At 33.1% G+C, this 20,979-nt stretch overlaps 1 protein-coding gene across 2 annotated transcripts; it reads right to left on the bottom strand.

Moving 5' to 3' along the window:
- Positions 1–1,472: 1,472 nt before the first annotated feature.
- LOC126707078 (pyridoxal kinase) lies at positions 1,473–17,875 on the bottom strand. 2 transcript variants are annotated; one of them, XM_050406686.1, is made up of 13 exons: positions 17,711–17,875; positions 17,493–17,595; positions 14,445–14,543; positions 14,199–14,298; positions 10,154–10,237; positions 8,790–8,863; positions 8,418–8,482; positions 7,668–7,731; positions 5,340–5,405; positions 4,290–4,346; positions 3,326–3,370; positions 3,169–3,222; positions 1,473–1,703 (listed from the first exon to the last, which is right to left on the bottom strand). In XM_050406686.1, exons 1-13 carry the CDS (start codon positions 17,785–17,787, stop codon positions 1,563–1,565), a joined length of 1,029 nt encoding a protein of 342 aa, XP_050262643.1. In that variant the 5' UTR covers positions 17,788–17,875; the 3' UTR covers positions 1,473–1,562. The 2 variants fall into 2 exon arrangements, with proteins under 2 accessions (XP_050262643.1, XP_050262642.1); XM_050406685.1 differs by having other exon boundaries at positions 14,199–14,324; positions 14,450–14,543.
- Positions 17,876–20,979: the final 3,104 nt, after the last annotated feature.

Here is a 20,979-nt window from a genome sequence, read left to right as displayed (position 1 = left end):
ACAAGACAATTGAGCATTTTTTCTATGAAGCAAACTAATGTGTTGATGCAACTTGTTATATTTTGCATATTAACCGTGGTGGTAAATTTGCTAGCTTTGATAAGGCTGAGCTTTTTCTTTGTAACAGAACAATATATGTTAATGCATTTTCTTCTTATTATCGAAACAAAAGCAAAAAAGTACCATCATCTGGTGACTTGGTGAGTGTGCTCTCATAATCAGCATATTAAAAGATGGAAATACAATGGAACATGTTACAAATTGTTTTCATAATTAAATTACAAAAATTCAATCCCATTCATTGCTACATTTTAAACCAAAGAGAAAACATTGCAACTATCCTGTACCTAAGGGCTATAAACTTTACACTCCAGTCTTTTAACTTTTTCAGACAAAAATTGAAAAGATAAAATTGAAAGATCTTTACCTTGTGCTATTGATTTACTTGAAAAGTTAATTTATAAATTATATGATTATTATCCATAAAAGAGGTGGCCCCATCAAATTTGAGAAGACACCATCCTTTTCAAACAACAATAAATCTTTTGACACTTGTTAATGACTTAATGTACACTCCACTTGACGATTAATCCCCAATTGCAAGAGCAATATCCACATTTTTTTGAGAATACCCACATTTAAAACATTGAACTGATTCCTAAAAAAACAAAAACAAAAAACATTGAGATGATTGTGTGGTGGACCCCAGTGAAATGCCTAGTGAGATGCCGTGTAAATTTTTTCATTAAAAAATCTGGTAGCTGTAGCAGAGCTCATCAGGATAACATACATAACTCATCCCCAATGTATGGTCAGTCAAAGTTGAATGTTCAAGATTAGGAAAGGTCGCAAGTTCATGATATGTTTATGTGCATCTGATCCTAAAAGTCGAAGTAAATTATACGACAAGTATATTATAGCTGTATATTGGCCGTAAGTTTGAAAAATCACAATTTCACATTATATAGAAATTAATAATAAAGATTAGAAATTAGTCTGCATAATACAACTAACCTGTACTCCAAAAAAATCAACCTTCATCTTCATTTTTTGTTTATACTTATGAAACCAATTACAAACTCGCATTACAATCGCTGCATAACCATACCCTTAAATTTACCCCATTTGGCCTCTCATGCAGTATGTACCAAAATGCAGTGAAGCAAGTTTAAAGCATAATGGCAGCGTGGTTAATTAATGCTGGCTGCGTTTATGTCTTACTCTCGTATAATCAGCTAGAGGGCAACCAAAAAAAAAGAGCATTTCTCTCTGTCTCTCTCTCCCCACAAACAAGATGAAAGATTATTTGTAATATGAATTCTTTAATTTACAAAAGAACCCTCAATTGTCTTTCTAATCAAGGCAAAATTGTTTCTTTTTTCTTTTATTTTTTAATTTTACACGTCAGCGATCAGTTTTTTAATCAGCAGCAACTTTTTTGTTTATGGAGGGATGGAGAGAGAGACAGAGAGAGGATGAAATCACATTTTCTTTTTATAAATAATGCTAAATTGTATCAGATAAGCATGATTATTAAATATGCCCCACCGCATATCACCCATTTAGTTGAATTTTTCAGCTTTGAATGCAACTTGTGGATTGCGAATGTTATCCTGGCTTTGAATCAAACGAATCTCCAAACTACTTGATTGGGGATCGTATCCCGCGCTTCTATAGTCATTCAGTGTCCTCTGCAGAAGTGCCTGCAAGGATGGGAAACACTCCGACAATCAATTTACAATTGTGCAACAACTGAATCCAATTACAGATGGTAACTGCAAGCCATAGTTTAATAATCTCAAAGTAATGGTTCCTCTACAAATGTCTTTCTTTTCTTCTTTTACTTTGTACGCACACGCATGCAAAAGTTTCACTTCATATACCAAATCTGAAGTTCCCCAACAGACCAAATATATGCATCAGAGAATGACTTTAAAGATTGATTTTAATGGTAAAACTAGTCAAAGCATGAAGAATTTAGATGCAGTAACCTTTTTGCAGAAATGACATGCTTGTACAATACAGAACTACGACAATCAACAAAATGTACTGAATCCCTTGCTTGAGAGATAAAGGCATAGGAATTGAAGTGAAACAGACAAAGTTCAAACATTGAAACTTGGTAGAATATAGAGTGATTTATATTTTAATTTATTGCAAGGATTATGTAAACAAATGGAACCATAACAAACTTTGAACTGGAGCCTAAGAACCGGTCAAAGGTAGAAGCTTTGGAATTTATTGAGCGATATAATATAAGTAAGAAGTTACTTAAATCAATATTATTTAATGATAAGTAATACAAATTCTGTTAAAAAAGGAGAGTTATTTAGTACATTGACCTCTACCAAAACACATTATGCTTGAGTGATGTCAACTCAATTTGGTTAGATATAAAGTATTGACTTCTTAATTGGATTAGTGATTGATTGAGTTGAGTTGGGTCGAGTTTAATTTGATTTCAGAGTTCTAAGTGAAACAAGAGGATATAATAATATGAAAACATGGCCACACTTTTCACAAATAGAATTATTCAATATACCCAAGTGAAAATAGAAACCAAAGAGAAAATTTCTCTCACTTCCCTAGAACTCCAATCTCTCCATGGCTCATAAAAAGAAGTTCATGTGCATGAAAGCGTCTGGACTTGAATTCACCCAAAAGGATGACCAGAAAACTTTTCTTTTTGGGGATAAGCATGAGTAGAAGACTCTAAGTTACCAAATCCATTGCAACTTCTTACAGCAAGCCAATAAAAACTCATCTCTTTAACATCAATTCTAGACCCTTTTCTGGATGATAAGGTAGCTTTGTGCATATTTATTTATCAAAAAAAAAAAAAGGTAACTTCTTTTTTTGCTTAATGAGCCTCATCCAAGTCTCACTTTCTTCTTCCTTCTTCTTATTGAAAAAAAAAAAATTCAATCCATAGATAGAATGATATCTCACATTGAGAATGAGATAACAGGTAAGATCTAACCTAGGAGCTCAAACTGTCAGATACAAAATGTCATCCAAGTTTATGCCTATATATACAAGTTGTGACCAAATGTCACTTGGGGGGAAAAAAAATTTAAGATTCCTTTATTTTATCATTCTAGAAATACTTCCACTTAATTATGAAGGCAACCTTTAGTAATGAACTGCAAAAACAGAATAAATGAGTACCTGCAAGCTTGATACTGCAAGCTCTGCTGCCTTGTCAAGGTTGTCAGGATATTTCTAAATGGCACAGAAAATAATTATAAGTAGAAAATAAAATGTTATTGCCAAAAAAAAAACTCTAGCATTTGATTTGAGGTGGAATTAAATTTAGAGGAATTACATTGCTCCAACCTAGTAGAAGAGAGGTCATAAGATCTCCTGTTCCCTGCAAGCAATGCACATAGTGCTTGTCAATGTAGAACCTCTTATGAGGACATATTTGTTGCAATATAAGGAAGGTTGAAAGCACAAATAAGGATGCAAGGAAAAAGTTGCATCAAAATTAATAATCTAATTAAACAAGTAAATGAAGAAAAATACATTTGAACCTGATTCAATGAATAAAGCAGGAAGAGGAAGTGATTAAATAAGAGAACATCTTGCAAAAAGGGAAAAAGAATTAAGGGATTGTATGTTCTCCCTTCCTATGCGTGAATGATGTAATCCATTTTCCAAGTATTATGTGCACCACCAAGAAGCCCTTCACGTGTATTTGAATATTGAAGTAAAAAATCTTTTAAAAAATGAAGATTAATTGTGATAACGTGATTAAGGCAGCAAACTGGGATTAATAAAATGGACTTGTGCTTTATACCAGCTATAACTGAACTTTCTTCTAGTTTCTAATGATGAACTGTTGTATCATTAATATACACAATTTTTACATTTTTCACAAGTAAAAATATTTTATCATGAAAGCTCATTAATTTTTTTTTAAAGCATGCATAGTGCCATGTAATTTTATTTTTTTCTTTATTTATATACAATATTTCACTTTCTCAATTTTCATTTTTGACCATCTAATGCAGATACAAACAAAATTATTCGAGTCATGCATTTAACCTTGAAAAGACATTCCTAAATATCATTGCATTTTAAGATTTATGTCTCTCGTGCCCTAGACATGCTACTTCAATGAATATGTCTCATATCTCAGGCCAGATCAAGTAACTTGTCAAATTCCCGTCATTTAGTGAAAAGCTTCATAAAATAAGCAATTCCCAGTTACCAATCAGTCTTAGCACCCCAGAGTACAACCATGAAAGATTTGTATATGAAAGGAAGTATAGTAACAATTCACCTACCGTGAAATATGCTGGAATTTTCGGAATAACAATTTTAAATTGCTCAGGAGATTGATCCTGTCACATGCAAGTTATAGAAAAAGAATAAGTGAGTAGATTGGCCAAAATCATATATTTTCAAATATCTCATTAAGGGGTAAGCATCTTAATATAGTAACAAGGAAGAGATAAGACGGTTTCATGAATTCATATTTACGAGAAACAAGTTTTGGGAGAGAGAGAGAGCACTATAAATTTCCACCTAAATAAATAGTTTGATAGGAAGCCATATAATTCACCAATCTACTCTCAACAAGAATAATATAGAAGAAGATTTGAAGAGACAGCCACAATGAAATTCAAATTTTGGAAGTTTCTAATTTCATATAATTATAGTTGCTTCTCACATTTTCATACACCAGTAGATTACTTTTTTAGTTCAACATTTGAAGAAATTAAAAAGGGACTTGTCACCATATCTAAAAAAATATTTAGTGTTTGTTACACATACCAAAAATGAACAAAAATCGTGAACTGAAATCACTTTTGGGGTGTGCGAATTAGTGAATGTGATTGCAGATACATGAGTCCCTACAAGTGTATTCTCTTCTTTTTTTTCTTAGTTTTTTAGATAACACAAGGAACCTTTCTAATGAAGAGCCCTATGCTATGTAAGGTAATCCAAGGGCATTCACCCTTGATGAGCTAAGCAATCTATGCTCATGCCCTGGAGCCCCCCTTCAGGTATATTCTTAGTGGCACACACCAGAAGACCAGCAGGCATTTCTAATGAAAGTAGAAAAAAATAACATAGACACATCCTATTACGCATACCAATGGACAAGAGAGTCAATATTCCAAATTATATATATAAAAGTAAAGCCAGTAGAGATAAATATATTCCAACAAAGAATCAATACTTAGCTAATAATATAATTAAGCATCTCAAAGTATGTGATGATGTCCAATGAGGAAATAGGAGCACAGTTTCACACTTAAGATTCCATAATGACCAAGTTTAAGCCATAGTTGAAATCTCAAACCGTAACTACATTTAATACAAAGGTTTACCTTCTCCTTCTGATGACTGCCAATAAGATGAAGACTGCCATCAATAACTATGCTTGTAATCACTACCTGCGATCAACCAGAATATATACATTACACTTTGGAAAACATTCAGAATATATACATTATACTTTAAAATTCAGAGATAAAGGGAGGTGTATTATGCTTGAAGTTCATGGACAAGTTCCTTACATTTTCCTTTCTTTTCTTTTCTTTTTTAAATTAATTTTTATGTTTGGTAAGTAAAAAAAAAAAAGAATAATATGAAAATTTTAATAAGAGGAGAAACCTAAGTATACAGGTTGTAAGAAGGAATCCCCCAAAGAATTACAATCAAATATTATCAATGAATCTATAAAAGAAACATTGCCAAATGCATTAGACAACTCAAACCAATTGTACAAATAGAATGTCAAGTCAAGTGTAGATAACTCAATTCCATTAAAGGTTCAATTGTTTCTCAATGCCATTCAAGGTGCAATAGAAGCAGATTTTTTATATCTTCCAAACATTCCTTGCCAACAAAAAAACAGATCAACCACCATTCAACACATCACCCATTTAACCGTATATGTCACAAAGAGACCAATGGTCATTAGCAACCATACAACATCGATTTATCAGAATGATATTATGTTTAATTAGTTTAAAATTTTCCCAATGCCACCATGTAATAAAAAATGCACCATTTCTATGAATTTTACAACCCCAAATACTCCAAGGGGCCTTACTAAGAACAGACATTGAATTGACCATCACATCTTAGCTTCTAATTTGACATATCAGCCCCTCCAATAGTTGGTGGAATTGGTTGGGAAAGCATTCATCTTACATTTGGAACTTAGTTCCGTTGTGTTTGATGTGGTGTATTTGGAAGGAACGCAATCGGCGGACGTTTGAGGATTTGGATAGATCTGAGGACCAAATGCTTGCTCTCTTTTCTAGTTCCCTGTTTGACTGGGCTAGGGCTTGGGGACTCACATCTAGTGACTCTCTTCCTCTTTTCCTTAGCTCTCTTTCTTTGTAATTAATGTTTTTTGTTTTTGTTCTCTGCTTTTCTTTTTTGTACTTTTGTTATGCTGGTGCTATTTGGCATCTAGTAGTTTTTTGAATATATTTTTTCTTACCTATCAAAAAAAAAAAAAAATATTTGGCATTTATAAAATGTTTAGATAGTATTTTAAGGGAGGGAAGCTTAAGTTACACAACATGAAGTGCTGTGTTTGCAAAGTGTAACTAACATGCAAATTTCTTAATGCTACCAATACAAACATTGGAGAATCTAGACTCATCAAATGCATCACAGACTTCAAAGAAGACAAACCATAGTGCTTATTTAATGGACCTATCTGATGCTCTATTAGCCATGATAAGCATGCAATCTTCGGCATATCACATTTTGTTGATTTATGGATTCAATTAATGGAAAATCTCATAACCCAGGAAAATGCTAACCATTTCTGAGAAAGCATAATGGATTCTCATGATTGCATAGACTAATTATTAAGAAGCTAATGGAGGTGACAGATTACTTATCAGGCATTAGGTGAGGCTTTAGGCTTTTATTATCATAATGCCAATAAAAAACAATGCTTCCTCATCATGTAGTCTGACCACCAAGTGCAAATACCCACATATTGGGGAGACTAGCAGAAATGATATAATTAGTGCATCCAAAGTTAGCTATGAATCTTCCCATCAAAAAGGATTTCACTTCATCCCAGTAACTTGTTCATGTGATTACTTCTAAGATAGAGTGCTACAGCATGCCTATAATGATGCCCCGTATTAATAATGTCCACTTAACTGCAGCATGCTGTAGATTTCAGACATCAAGACTATATCTACAGTTCTTTGCAATGATCCATGTGCATCGTAAAGCAGGCTTGTTTAAAGGGGTTAGGAATCGATATTTAATACCAGAGCTTATAGAAACCATATTTAATAGCAGATCATAGAAGACAAGACCATTAGCAGTTTATATTCTTCTGCATTTGCTAATATTTTCTTTTCATTACAAATAAGCATTAAAATCACAAGCTTGAGTGATCATTTTTACCAGATATTGGTACCATACAAATATGGTTGCCTCATTGATTTGGACACATTTGTAATCAAATATCAACAGCTTTTTTTTATTAGTAAATAACTTCAATTACAAAGCACTAAGAAAGTTGCAACCCTAGTACAAAAGGTACTCCAACTTCACCATTGCAGGATAGCAATAGACAAATGATAATTTACCATGGTACATAAATTAGACTCCCATATTCAAAGAAGTGAAAGAATCATAGGTCTTAGAGGGTTCAATATATTATGATATAACAAAACCTTTGATGGTCCTGCAGCATGAAGGATGTTACAAGCTTCCCGACCATCTCTTTCAGAGCCAATCCTGTGACAAGTATATCACATCTTTAGGCACGAGCTACAGCAATGCAAAGGCAAAGGATAGAGAAAAGAATACAAGCTTATCTTTTATAATATATACTAAGATTCGCTTCTGAAATTTTTGTTAGTCTAAAACTTCAAATGGTAGTAGATTCAAATGGGGATATGAAAACAAAAAATAAAAAACCTTATAGGTGAAATTTAATGTGTTTATGAGTTCAACTCAACTCTTATGTATTTATATATTAATACACACATTTAAAGAAAGACATAAATGCAGGTGAGGAGGAAGGATGAGGGCTCCTAATAGAAAGAGTAAGTGAATGGCAAAACAGGTGCAAATGAGATGATATCAACTAATTATACTCTTCCATAAAAGTAGTTAAGGACTGGATTAGAAGCCAACAAATAACACACAAGTTAGGGGAAAGCAAAGATAGTGACCCTTTTAAAATTTCATATTCCAATTTTTTGAACACTTTACTCTTTATTTTCTATTCATTTAGTTAACTTTTATCTGCTAAACTTATTTCCATGCAAATTTCCAATAATCCGAAACAAGTAGAGAAGAGGGAAAAATGAGAATCATATATTGATGACCTATATGGTATATCTAGACATATCAAGATGTAAAAGACTCATACTCAAAAAGATAAGCTACACCAACCCTATCAAGGTATTAGTAGATACCTGAATCCAGTCAACTGTTCTGCTTCAAACTGGTTGGGAGTCAACATTGAAGCCACTGGGACAACCTAGTCATAAGGGAATACCAAAACGTTACCATCACATCAATTTTTATATAACCTTTGCATTAAGAACATTAATATCAATTGGTAATTATTCATGATTAAATGATTACTCCAGCTGTCCCATATTCACGATCTCATTGACAAATTCCAAACACAGTTAAAGATATTGGTCTTACATAATTTTTAGCTTTAGTAGTAGTCAAGAACATCCAAATATTCCAAATTCATATCCAAATTGTATATATGAAAAGGATAAGATATGATAAGTATGCAAATTAAAAAACATATCAATGGATATTAGATTGCTCACCTTTTCACGATATACTGATACCAGCTCTGAAGGGACATAGAGCTTTCCTTCATCACCTAGAACTGGATCACAGACTAGCCATGAAAATCCAAATATCAATTAGATATACATGAAAATGTTTTTCCCCATTTTGAGGGCAAAAAAAGATATATAAAGGGACATTACCATTCTCTAAGACACAATTATTATGCTTCACCTATTAGTTTTAAGCTAAAAGGCAACAAAGAAACACTGTTGTATATTTATCACACTTAGAACCATCTATTGCTTCATTGCAATGTTGTGTCAGATTTGTAGAGCCATGTATTTAGAACCTTTGGGATTAATTGGGTTTTACTGGAAACAATTATTGACCTTTTGTTTAGATGAAGGAACTGGGTTGTTAGGCATTCATCAAATATATGGAATATGGTTCCATCATGTTTAATGTGGACCATATGAAGGGAACGTAATCAGCGCACTTTTGAAGATGCGGAAAGTACAGGTCTCAGCTGCTAGCAACCTTTACTAGTTCCTTATATGAGTGGTCCCATGCACAGAGATTTATGAACAGTGATTCCATACCTACTTTTATGGATATGCTGTCTTTATGTACATGATCTTTTCTTGTTGTAGTTCTTTAGGCTTCTTTGTGATCTTTGTACATGAAGTAGCCTTTCTTTAATAAAATTATTCTTATCTATCAAAAAAAATCTATGACACTTGAAGCCTAAATATAATAAACAGATAATGGATATTTTATCAGCTCAAGCCAATAGTTTATTCTCTTCAAATCTTCTATTTAAGTCTATAATCTCTTTAATATTTGGTTTATGGGGCACTTTAAACTGAGTGTCCTTGAACTTATAAAGCCAGTATGACCTACAGATTTACTTGTACAAAAACTCATTTCTAACCTAACCATAATTGTCACCAGCAACAGCCGCAGCTGCATCAACTACAATAGGTAACAGCAGTGCCTCATCCAAACTACTTTGTGCCAGAAATCAAAAACCATGTTTTATTTTTCCACCATATTTTAACTACGTAGATTGTTTTATTTTAGTCTTTACATAAGTCGATATTTTTCAGTATAGAAAGAGCGCAACATGAGATGTACCAAAAGATAATCTAAAATTACCATAAATCAATATAATCTGTCAAAGTCTCTTCTTTGTACAAATGAGCATACAGCTGAAAATTTTACATCATAGTGAGAACAGTATATTCAAGTAAAAAGTACAACATGTCCATATATGTACTCAACAGATCAAAGCCCTCACAAACTACTTTTCTCTAGTCACTAGTATCAAGGTCACTGTCTTTTATGGCAATGACTGAAAAAATTAGTAGTCCAATCTTTATCTGAAATGTAATGTACTCACCATATATAAGTTTCGGGTTTATAGAACGAAGCTTATTGACAACTTCCAATATAGTGTTCAAAAAAGAAACCGAACCAATATAACCTGCAAATAAATTAGTCAACACTTAGCGCCATGTAAAATGAAAAAGAACATGTCCCAATAAAGCACAAATCATAGAAATTGAACAAAATAGCCAGATAACAGGAAAGCAATTTTGATCATAGTTTCTCAGAGAAGGAAGAAATAAAAGGGCACTATGGAAAATGTGTCTGAGTTAAAAGCAAACACAATCAGAGGAAGATCCAAATACACATATAATTTCTTTCAAACAGTTAGAAATAAACTCAATTTTCAAAATAATATATTTTTTAAGGGTAAATAATGCAATATTATTGATAGAGATAAAGCTTTATTTTTCACAATGATAAACACTAAGGATCAAAAGGCATACAAAAAATCACAAAAATATCAAGTAAAAGGTCTAACTAAAAAATGAATGAACATTGTGAACAACAATTCCACTATAATCCACATCAAACAGCCCAGCACCATATTCCAAACATCTGGGCCATATTTCCCAAACCAGTTTCTCCAACAAAACAATAGACTTGCAGCAGACCCCAGCATGACCCAGTGAATCCCAAACATCTGAAACACGAATGAGAGAGCATGAGCAAAATCACAGCGAATTAAGAGGTGGTCCACTGTTTCCCCATTCCTTCAACACATACAACACCAATTCGCTAATGGCAAACCCCTCCTTGTAAGATATCCAACATAAGGATCCTTACCAAAGCTGCTGTCCACATAAAGAACACCACCCCCTTAGGACTTCAAGGAGGAAATTGACATCTTAAGTTAGAAAAATTATTTTCCATGCCCTTGGGTAACATAAATAAAATCATATCTATCAGATCTCAAGCTAAACCCTTTGTTATACCTATAAAAATATTTGGAATCAATATTCTCTATCAAGGATCAGAAATGACTTTGCTTACATAACTTTGGAATAGGAAATTGACACTTTAAGAAGAAAATAAATTTTCTACTTCCTTACTAGGTAACATAAATAAAAACAAATCTATTAGATCTCAAGCTAAAACCATTTGTTATGCCTTTAACAATATTTATAATCAATATTCTCTATCAAGGATCAGGAATGACTTCGCTTACATAACTTTGGGGAGCACATAAATCAGTATTCACTATCTCTCATGGAGATTTGCGTTAAAAGAAACGGGTATTTAATTATGAACATCCAATGGGTAGATGACCCTGTCAGTTGATCATACAATCATTGTGAAATCAAGTTTAATGTCACAAGACTCCAGAGACCCAGATTTAGTTAACCAAAAAAGGTGAGCATGTCATTAGCAGTTCATGGTGCTCTTTTTTGGGCAAAACAACCCTCCATACAAAAATCTAGCACAATGGTTTCCTTCTTTCTGGTTAGTAAAAAATTCATTATAAGCAAAAGAAAAAACCTTCAGCCCTCATGGGCTTAGCTCCACATTGCTAAGGAGTGATGAGGTTGAGTGTTGATAGGTGCCTAAACTACCTAGGAGGTTAGAGTATTCCTTTTGGGGTGATTTAGGGAATAGATCTCATCCACTCATCTCCTTCTTCAGTTACTAAGCAGGAGTTAAAAATAAAACTTTCATTGCAAAATATAGGCCAGATCCATATTACACTAGTGATGCAAGGAGCACCAACATCATTTAAGATTTTATTTTTGAACTTAAAATTAATTTTGTCTTTGAATTTGAATTTGGATTTTGGATTTTTAATGTTGAGGGTTCATGAAATTTTATTGGATATTTCCATTTGAACATAATTCTTGATACCCTATTTAACTAATGCTCTTGTAATTGGGAAATGCATTGTAATTTAAATATGAAAATTATTATTTGAGAATGTTTTTATCTTTGTTTGGTGATGATGTGGTGATGCCTCGGGCTTGCAGGCTGATTCTAGGTAGTGAAGCCTAGGGTTTGTTCTGTTTATCACTTTTGTTCCTCGTTTATCCCTATTTTCGTACACTTTCCTGCATCAACTAGACATATACCATTTTGTGGTCTATGGTATATGTCTAGTTTTCTTTTTCTTTCTCAAAAAAAAAACTAGACATATACCATAGACCACAAAATGGAAAAGAAAAATAAAACCAAATCAGATCTAAAAGGCAAAAGACCCAAAAATTTACAAGGAGTTCATTGGTCAAGATCTTATAGATGTCAAAAGCTGATTAGGTAGCTAAGGGTTGGAACATGAGGATATAGTAATAGAATGCATTGCACTATGGTCCACTAACATGCGCCATAGAGTCTATATTACCATTGGGCATAAATTATGTCAAACTAGAATTAGAAAATATCTCAATGACTGCCTCAAAATAGACACCTTCCTACTTCCAAGTAGATCATTCTTTAGCTCTATCTAGACACTGTTAGGGCTTGGGTTGATACAATCAAAGGAAAAAAGCTTTTGGCATTTGAAACCTCGTACATTGAGGAAAGCATCTTTCTTTTTTATGACGTAGGAGAACTTCATTCAGATTAATTGCACATCGTAGAGCATATTGTACAACAATCCTCACTGTTGATTCTTACGGGCAACTGACCCCACATTGAGGAAAGCTTCTAAAACTGTGGATCCATGCAAGAAGTAAAATTCAGCATGTAATTGGTAATAGTTTATATATAAGATATAACTGGCACCAAGTGGATCCCTTGTTAGGGAAATTTGGGAAAGAATCCAAAAGACTCAAGTTTAGGGGAAAAAAATCAGATGATAGATGGTGAAGCATGGTAGTGGACTGCCAGTCAGTTTGTGGAATAAATAGACCTTAAAAGAGCTACAGGAGTTAATCTTATGTCTTGTACAGGTAGAATTAAGATAGAATTATCTTGTAGATTTTTTTTTTTTGTTTATATTTAAGTAAATATTTCATTAATGAAACGAAAAAGGGGCACAAGTCAACCCACGTACACAGGATGTATAAAACAGGTACACCAGCATTAGGAGAATTATTGTGTAGGATTTATAGATTCGTTGTAAGCTTGAGCTTTTCTTCATGGACTTTTTTTTCCCCCTTTTTTTAATGAATAAGTGGAAAAGTGAGTATATATCCAGTATACTTTAACTGTTTTCAGGATCTACTGTAATCTTTTTCTAGATTTTTATGCCCTGTACTGGTAAAATTGAGATAGAATTATCTTGCAGAATTTTTTTATATGTAAAAATTTTATTAAAGAAACGTAAAAGGGGCGCAACCCATGTACACAGGATGTATACACAGGTATACCAACATGGAGAGAATTATCTTATAGATTTTATGGATTCTTTGTATGCTTGAGCTGTTCTTAGTGGATAGTTGAGTATATATCAAGTATCCTTTACTGTATTCACAACCTATTGTACTCTTTTCCTAGATTTGACTAAAACCTTTTTTACTAATTATCCACACAAAAAAAAGTGCTAGGCAAAGTCTAGGTCTAGAGACCAGAATTTTGAATGGTACAGGGTAGTTTGGATTAGGAATTCATACACAGGAAAACATTTATATTGTGTTTGGCTCGTACAGGAAATAGGTAGTAATCTACTACAACAGACTAAGATATTTGAACAATCGCTATAGTTAACTTCTATGAAAATTTTTTAATATGGAGCTCAACCATACAAAACCATTAATTCATCTCTCAAATTCTTCAATGCCTCTTAAGAGGAGCCATCTGTAGGAGTAGCTATATAAACCTCAATATAACTCATCAAAAATGATTTTGAGATTGTTAAAGCATCAAACAAAAACAAGTTATAACAATTACAGGAGGTTCTGTTAAACATGCTTCCTCTGCCACGCATGGTTCCCGTCTATAAACAACTAGAACCAGATCCTGTTTTTCTTATAAATACTTGTAGATGACCAAAAAAAAAATTATCCTCTCCTGTCTCCAAAAGGTTTGTTAAACAAATCCCTCTCCAAAGATAAGATACAGCTACCATGGCACACAAGACCCAAGATCCAAGAATCAAATGACAATTACAGAAAATAATTCTAACATACCTGTTAGTAAATGAGTGTAGTATAATAAATTATTCGCTTCAAGGCCTTCTATTAGTTCCCATAGCTGCTGTCCATTCAAAACTTGTCCCTTAAAACTTGGGTATCCTGCATCATTTTTCAAGAAGGCTAAACCAGGGTTACACCTTTGTTAGACAATGCCCAGACTATACAGATCGATAGATGACATCGCACCATAAGTCAGGCCTCAGAGTTTCTGAGTCTGTTCGGGTGAAGTAATAGTAGCAGCTTGCCTGTGTGATTTGAGAATTGCACTGAATTAATTGGATCCACATCATAGCCCAATAGTTGTAGAGGGAAGACGGCTGATTTATTTCCAACATATCCCTAAGGAATAGAAGCACCAATGGCATTAGGTATATATACTGTTACAGCCTCAATCTAGATAGTGCCCAAAGTATACACTGAATACATGTTTGGGACTCCATATGGAATGGAATACTTTATTCAAAGTAAATTTAAAATATATATATATATATATATATATATCTTGTTGTACACAAGGAAATTAGTATAAATTACATCAATACAACAACAAAAATTTAAATTTTAAGCTTGAAACATACTGTTTCAGTTACAATGCTGCTTTGGGGAAGATACACACAGTACTCATTTCAAATGCTCTCTAAAACAAAAAAGAACAAGATCATTCCCTTTGATGTCAAAAGACTTAACGATTTGTAGATGCACTGACACCATCATTCTAGAGAGGGTTCACGGACAAACGATTATGATATATATTAACACTTCGCATGAGAATTAATTGAATGTATGGGGACACAAATCATAGTATCAGATTTTCAAGACTAATGATAGCATAAATCCAAATATCTACCCGTTTATTTTTGAGTTTTTCAAAATTGGGTTGTTTGAAAAAAAGTTGTACCTAGAAAAAAGTGAAGTTAAAAACAACTATAATTTGGAAGTGTAATTCGATAACGCATTACCAAATGCACAACCAAAGTGGATTAGTTGGTTGCTTTGCAAAACCAATCATTCCCTTCTTTTATTGATTTCCTTGATTCTTGTAATTTTTGTACTTGAATTGTTGAGCCCTTGTACACTCCCTGTGTACTAGGGTGTCCCTTTTTTAATATCAATAAAACTTATTACTTATCAAAAAAAATATTGGCTTTTGAATGCAGTTCCAAAATCAATGAGACGATCTCAACATTCCTTTCTTGTTTCACATGGCACATTCATGCTTCTTAGAAAAAAACACATTTCACATAACACACAGTTCCATACTTCTTCTTTTTTGGCAAGCAAATTAGAGGCTATAGCCTGATTTCAGGAGTCACAATTCATAAGAAAATTCTCATAAGTCTGAATATACCTTCCTCAACAAATAGCCAGTGTGCATTAAATTTTAGAATACTTCAAATAAAACCAATTTGATGATGACTACAGAATAAGTAATTCAGCTCCTACAGGTATATTTTTCTTGAGCTGCTTGGCACATTCTATAGTGCCTTCATTCTCCCTCTACTTTCACAAACTCCCAAGGGGTTCCCACAAGAATCGGAGAACGAGGATTAATAACAATCTTCTCAAGCTTGATGGCACTTTCAAGTAGATTAACAGTAAGCTCAATGTCTATTGCACACCCCACAAATCCCACTATTTCCACCTCCCTGAGGTGCTCATTAGGATATTTAATAGCCTTCCTTAATTCCTTTTCTCTCAGGCCCATAACAGCTCTAAAGCAATTTTTTGTAAAAAAGGTGCCACCTCTATTATTGATATAAAACCAATGAGGGCCATGAGGCTCATTCCATCACTTGCACGTACTCTCCATTTAGGGTATCTAAGTCTAGCCAATGTTTGAAATTTTGGGGATTCCATATTTTGATAAGAAGAGATTAAAAATTCAAGCATCAAAAAAGGTAGCTTGACAGAGGACAAAGTGCATAATTCAGAGGATCACATCCACCAACATCTACATCTAGAAGACGGGGCAAGGCCAAAAGACTCAAGATTTGGAGCAAAAATCTCAATACTTTTAAATTCAAAACAACATCTTATGTTTAAATACTTCAACCCCAATGATAAACTGCAAATCTTCAGAGTCACTAGATCTTCAGAATAGGTGACATGTAATCTTTCAAGCAAGGGACAATTGGAAAGGAGGTGCTCAAGAAGCTCGCCGGTTACATGTAAGTACATTAGAGTGAGGGATGTCAGGGAGTTGAAGCAAGATACTCCAACCACAGAACTTTTGATGCTAGTAAAACGTTCATGTGGAAATGTATAACACGTTTGTTTTTTGGCATGCCTCTGTTGGTGTAAAAAGTCCAATTCAAGCCTCTTTAACTCCCTTTGAGATTGCAAAGTTAATCCATCCATCAATGTGATGTTTATGATGTATATCAACTCAAAACAAACTCTAAACTAGTCTATATTTGAGCCATGTACTTTTAGAACATGGTTCACCCTTTTCACAAAATGTCTCCTTTCAAATTTCAATTTTTTTCTTTTCATCAGCAATGTCCCAAAAAGTATCTGGATCATCAAAGTCCAAACAACCAATGAAGAATGGCCACAGATGTTTCCATCTGTGCAAAAGAACACTGGTTCCAACTGCTTCTTTCATAGTCAAGAAAGGCAGAATAGAGACTAGCATTTCATCTGGTAGCTGACTTATCCGGTCCTCCAAATCCTTGTCGTTGGAAGTCAGAGGCAGAGGAGAGTTATTGATTGAGGAGAAGGATATAAATAATAAATAATAACACCAACACCCATTCAATCTAATCTAACCCTCATCCTCCTTTGTATAATTTTTTTTCCTATTCCTAGAAAGACTTTAACTTATGTGTTTGCTTCATGTTCATGTTGGGAAAGGAATAGAATTCCTCCTCCCATTGAATTCTCCAATCACACAGTTCTGTACTTTACATTACCACAATGAAACAAGCTAATAATTTCTAATAATTCAAAATTCTCAGGCACACATTATAATATATATATATATATATATATATATATATATATATATATATATGAAAATCAACACCAACACCAACATCGAAACTAACTGAGATTAAATTAACGAACTACCATTAAATGCAAAGATTACATACAAACAAACTCCATTAATCAATTGAACAATAAGTCATGTTAAAATCTAGTCCAGGCGAAATTTTCGATTTTGACAAGATAAAAATGACAAAAAAAATTCCCCTTTCACTTTCTCAAGTTTCTCGGCAGCCAAACAGAGGATAAGCAACTAAACATCCAAAAATTAACAAATAAATAAAATAAAACAAACAGCAATACCTGAACTGTGTGAGATTGAATGCTGAGAACTCGACCGGTCTCCGAAGGTAGAGCCAAGGAAAGTAACGGAGGTGACATTTCTGAATTTCGCAAGCTTCTTGATCTTCAATATTATTCAAAAAAAAAAAAAAAAAAACATAGTGAAGAAGAAGAAGAAGAAGAAGATAAAACAAACTAAAAATGATCAAAAAATAGGATTTTCAAGGAAAATAATTTACCGGAAAATGTGAGTTTCACGGGAAATTGAAATTCCAGAGTGAGAAGAAGTGCCAAGTCTCGGAGACCGTAACAACATATATTATATTGAATATTATATAGAAGTGTGGAGCCCGGCGCGAGAGAGAAATTTGGAAAAGGCCTGAAGATTGAGGGGTTGGTATTTAACTATTTATACTAAGAAGAAGAATATGACGTGGATTTTCAGCAAATTTACGAAAATGCCACTGCTATTGGGCGGCGGCTACGATGCTTTTTAGGAGATACGTGCATCTACTACTGTTTTTTCAAACGGAATTCAAATCTTAAATATTTTATTCGACTGAAATATTATACATGCTGAGTTAATTAGAACTCATAAATGGGTTGAATTTGCCAATGTTGATAATTGAGTAAAGAGGTATTTAACTATAGGTCTGGCTAATCTATTTTATGAAATTTTTTATTGAAAATTGAAAGAATTATCAAAAAAATCAGTTTATTTTTTATTTTTTTCACAAAATTTTTTTTAAAAGAGTTTATTAATGAATGCTCTAAGAGAATCCATTGGTAAAATCATTTAACTATTTATACTCAAAAGAAGTATATTTTGTGGGTGAAGGTGAAAATGCCACTACTTACTATGCATCGAGTTAAGGTTTTTTATAATTATATTTTTTAATACATATGATAAAAGTGTCAACTTGTAACATCCACTCTTATTGAATAGTCATTATTATAATACTAAAATATCAATTAATTTTTGTTATTAGAGGATTAAGGACGGTATGTGTTAAGCTAATTGGAAAATCTCAATGGTACCACCGCGCATTTTTGGTACAGTGATCATTCTATAAGTATACGTTCTTTTGAAATATGGGAGGGTAATAGTGGAGATTCAAGTTACAAAAAAAAAAAAATTTACACAAATACACTTAGATTATGCTGGTTTATAACTTTTATTTTGTATTAAAAAACTATTCTAGAGTTTAGTTAGTGGGAAAGTGGAAGGGGTGTTTTGGTAAACTGGGTGCATGTGTGTTGTGTCGGGACTTTGGATCGAATCTGAGTTGGGAGTTGGAACGTTGACAAAAAGGCTAGGTTGGCGAAGAGGAGTACAGCTAAAGGCATAGTCACGTTGAATTTCATTTTCAGAGTGCGGATCGAACACGCCACTTTATGGTAATAAGAAAGGATGAATAAAAAAAAAACAAAAGGCAAAACGTGTAGATGCCTCTTTTTTTGGGCAACTACACCAGAAAAGTTCTCTTTTCCTTTTCTGGTAGATCCTAGTTGTAAATGCTATTCCGAATTCCAATTATTTTAGTTGCTGCGGGAATTGGAATTTGGAATTGATACATTACGGTATAAAAATATTTTGATTAAACTACACTTGTCTCCATTTTAGATTTGAGGCTGGGGATTGAGAATCTTGATAAAAATCTACCCTAGCAGGAGTGTAACAAAGACAAATACTATTTTTAATAACTTAGCTTATATGAGTATGAATAATTTCCTCTTTGTTTCTTTTTTTTTTTTTTTTATAACAAAAAAAAATGGTAAGGGGCGACCAATATGACAATCTTACCTGCGCGTGACCATAATAGCATTCCACCCGCTGGGTTCGAGGCCCTACTAGGTTGTAAGGGGGTTACAGTGAGTTATAACTTCCTAACCTTACGAGGGACATTAGTAAACCTTGAGCTGCTGAAGGAGGCAACTTAGGTAAGTCTATATTCGAATTTGAACACCACACACTTAGCGTAGCTTGTGCATCACCGAAGACCACTAGACCATCCCTTAGGTGGTTTCCTCTTTGTTTCATTTTTTGTGTCATGAAGTGCTCCAATTGATTTCTTAAGGTAAAAATATTATCCACTTTTAATTTATTTTTCCAAATGATAGAAGTCTAAATTTGTAATGTTAAATGGACATGAAATTAAACCATTATGGATTCATTGGGTTGGTATTTATAAATCATCCATAACTAGGGAATCAATTATGGAATTCAATGCTAAATAGAATCCTATGTTGTAATTGGATAACGACCCTTGCAATCCGCTATCTTATTCTGTCTTCTTAGCATTGTTGGAATTTTTTTTATAATTGTAATTCAATAGCTATACAGGAGATGCATATTCAATTAACTAAGAAAGAAGAAATTTTACACAAACAAGTGTTTGCGAGCACACACACAATGCAAGCATGGCAGACACAATTTCGTGCTAAATTATTTCTGTAAAAACACTAAAACCAAAATACAAATAATTCATAATTACCGACATAAGAGTGGTGTAGCCCAAATGAGTTTAACCAAATAAATTTCTTAACAAAATTACAACTATTACCCATTTTGACATAATAAACTAATGCCAATACTAACAAACTAAACACCATAAAAATAAAAATAAAGCTTTGTTGAATCTTTTCTTTCCCTCCGTTAAAGTTTGTTACTTATATAAAGCTCATCGGCAACCATGATTTTACAAGGTCCTGCAGGAATTTAAAAATAGTAAGTGCATTCTTGTTTGTGATTCAATACCATAAAAAGATAATTGCATACTTAATGAGAAGATATCTTACATTATTTACCAAAAGGCAATTGTAAAGAGAATAGTTAGCTCAACTGATAAAGTCTCTAATGGTTGAATAAGAAATTTGAGATTCAATCTCCGCCTACACCAAAAACTGATTGGTGTTTTGGTCTGATGATAAAAAACTATCATCAGGAACGGATGTTATAAGTTAAAACTCTAAAAAAAAAAAAAGGCAATTGTGAAGAGAAAAATGTGTTCAAAAAGAAAATGCTTTGAAACTCTCTAAAAAAAAAAAGGCAATTGTAAAAAGAAAAATGTGTTCAAAAAGAAAATGCAAGAATAGAAATAGGGACGAAGTCATTCATTGGTCCCCCTCAATTTTTTATTTTTTTCAAAATAGTTGGTATAATTAAGGTTTATTAAGAATTTGAGCCCATTGAAACAAAACTTTGCCCCCCTACAGTTTCTTTGACCCTCTAAAACCAAAAATAACTCAAATAACAACCACAAAAATTAATCTAAATAGCCCAAACAACAACAAAAAAATTATGAAGAAACTCATAGTTTAAGCCTTTCATAAACAAAAATAAAAACAAAAATAAATAAAAAAATCCAGTCCATAAAATCTCTTTAAATTTACCACAAAAAACCCTAAAATAAAATTAAAATCTAATAGCAAGTGAGACTATGAGAGAGCGTGTCTCACGAGTCACGCCTCCTTTACTTTGGACAGTGATGCCATGCCGCCACCAGCA

This window comes from Quercus robur, chromosome 11 (assembly GCF_932294415.1).
Source record: "Quercus robur chromosome 11, dhQueRobu3.1, whole genome shotgun sequence".
NCBI classification, from domain to species: Eukaryota; Viridiplantae; Streptophyta; class Magnoliopsida; order Fagales; family Fagaceae; genus Quercus; species Quercus robur.
Note: the sequence above shows the minus strand (reverse complement) of the source record. Positions and strands in the feature narration are given on the sequence as shown.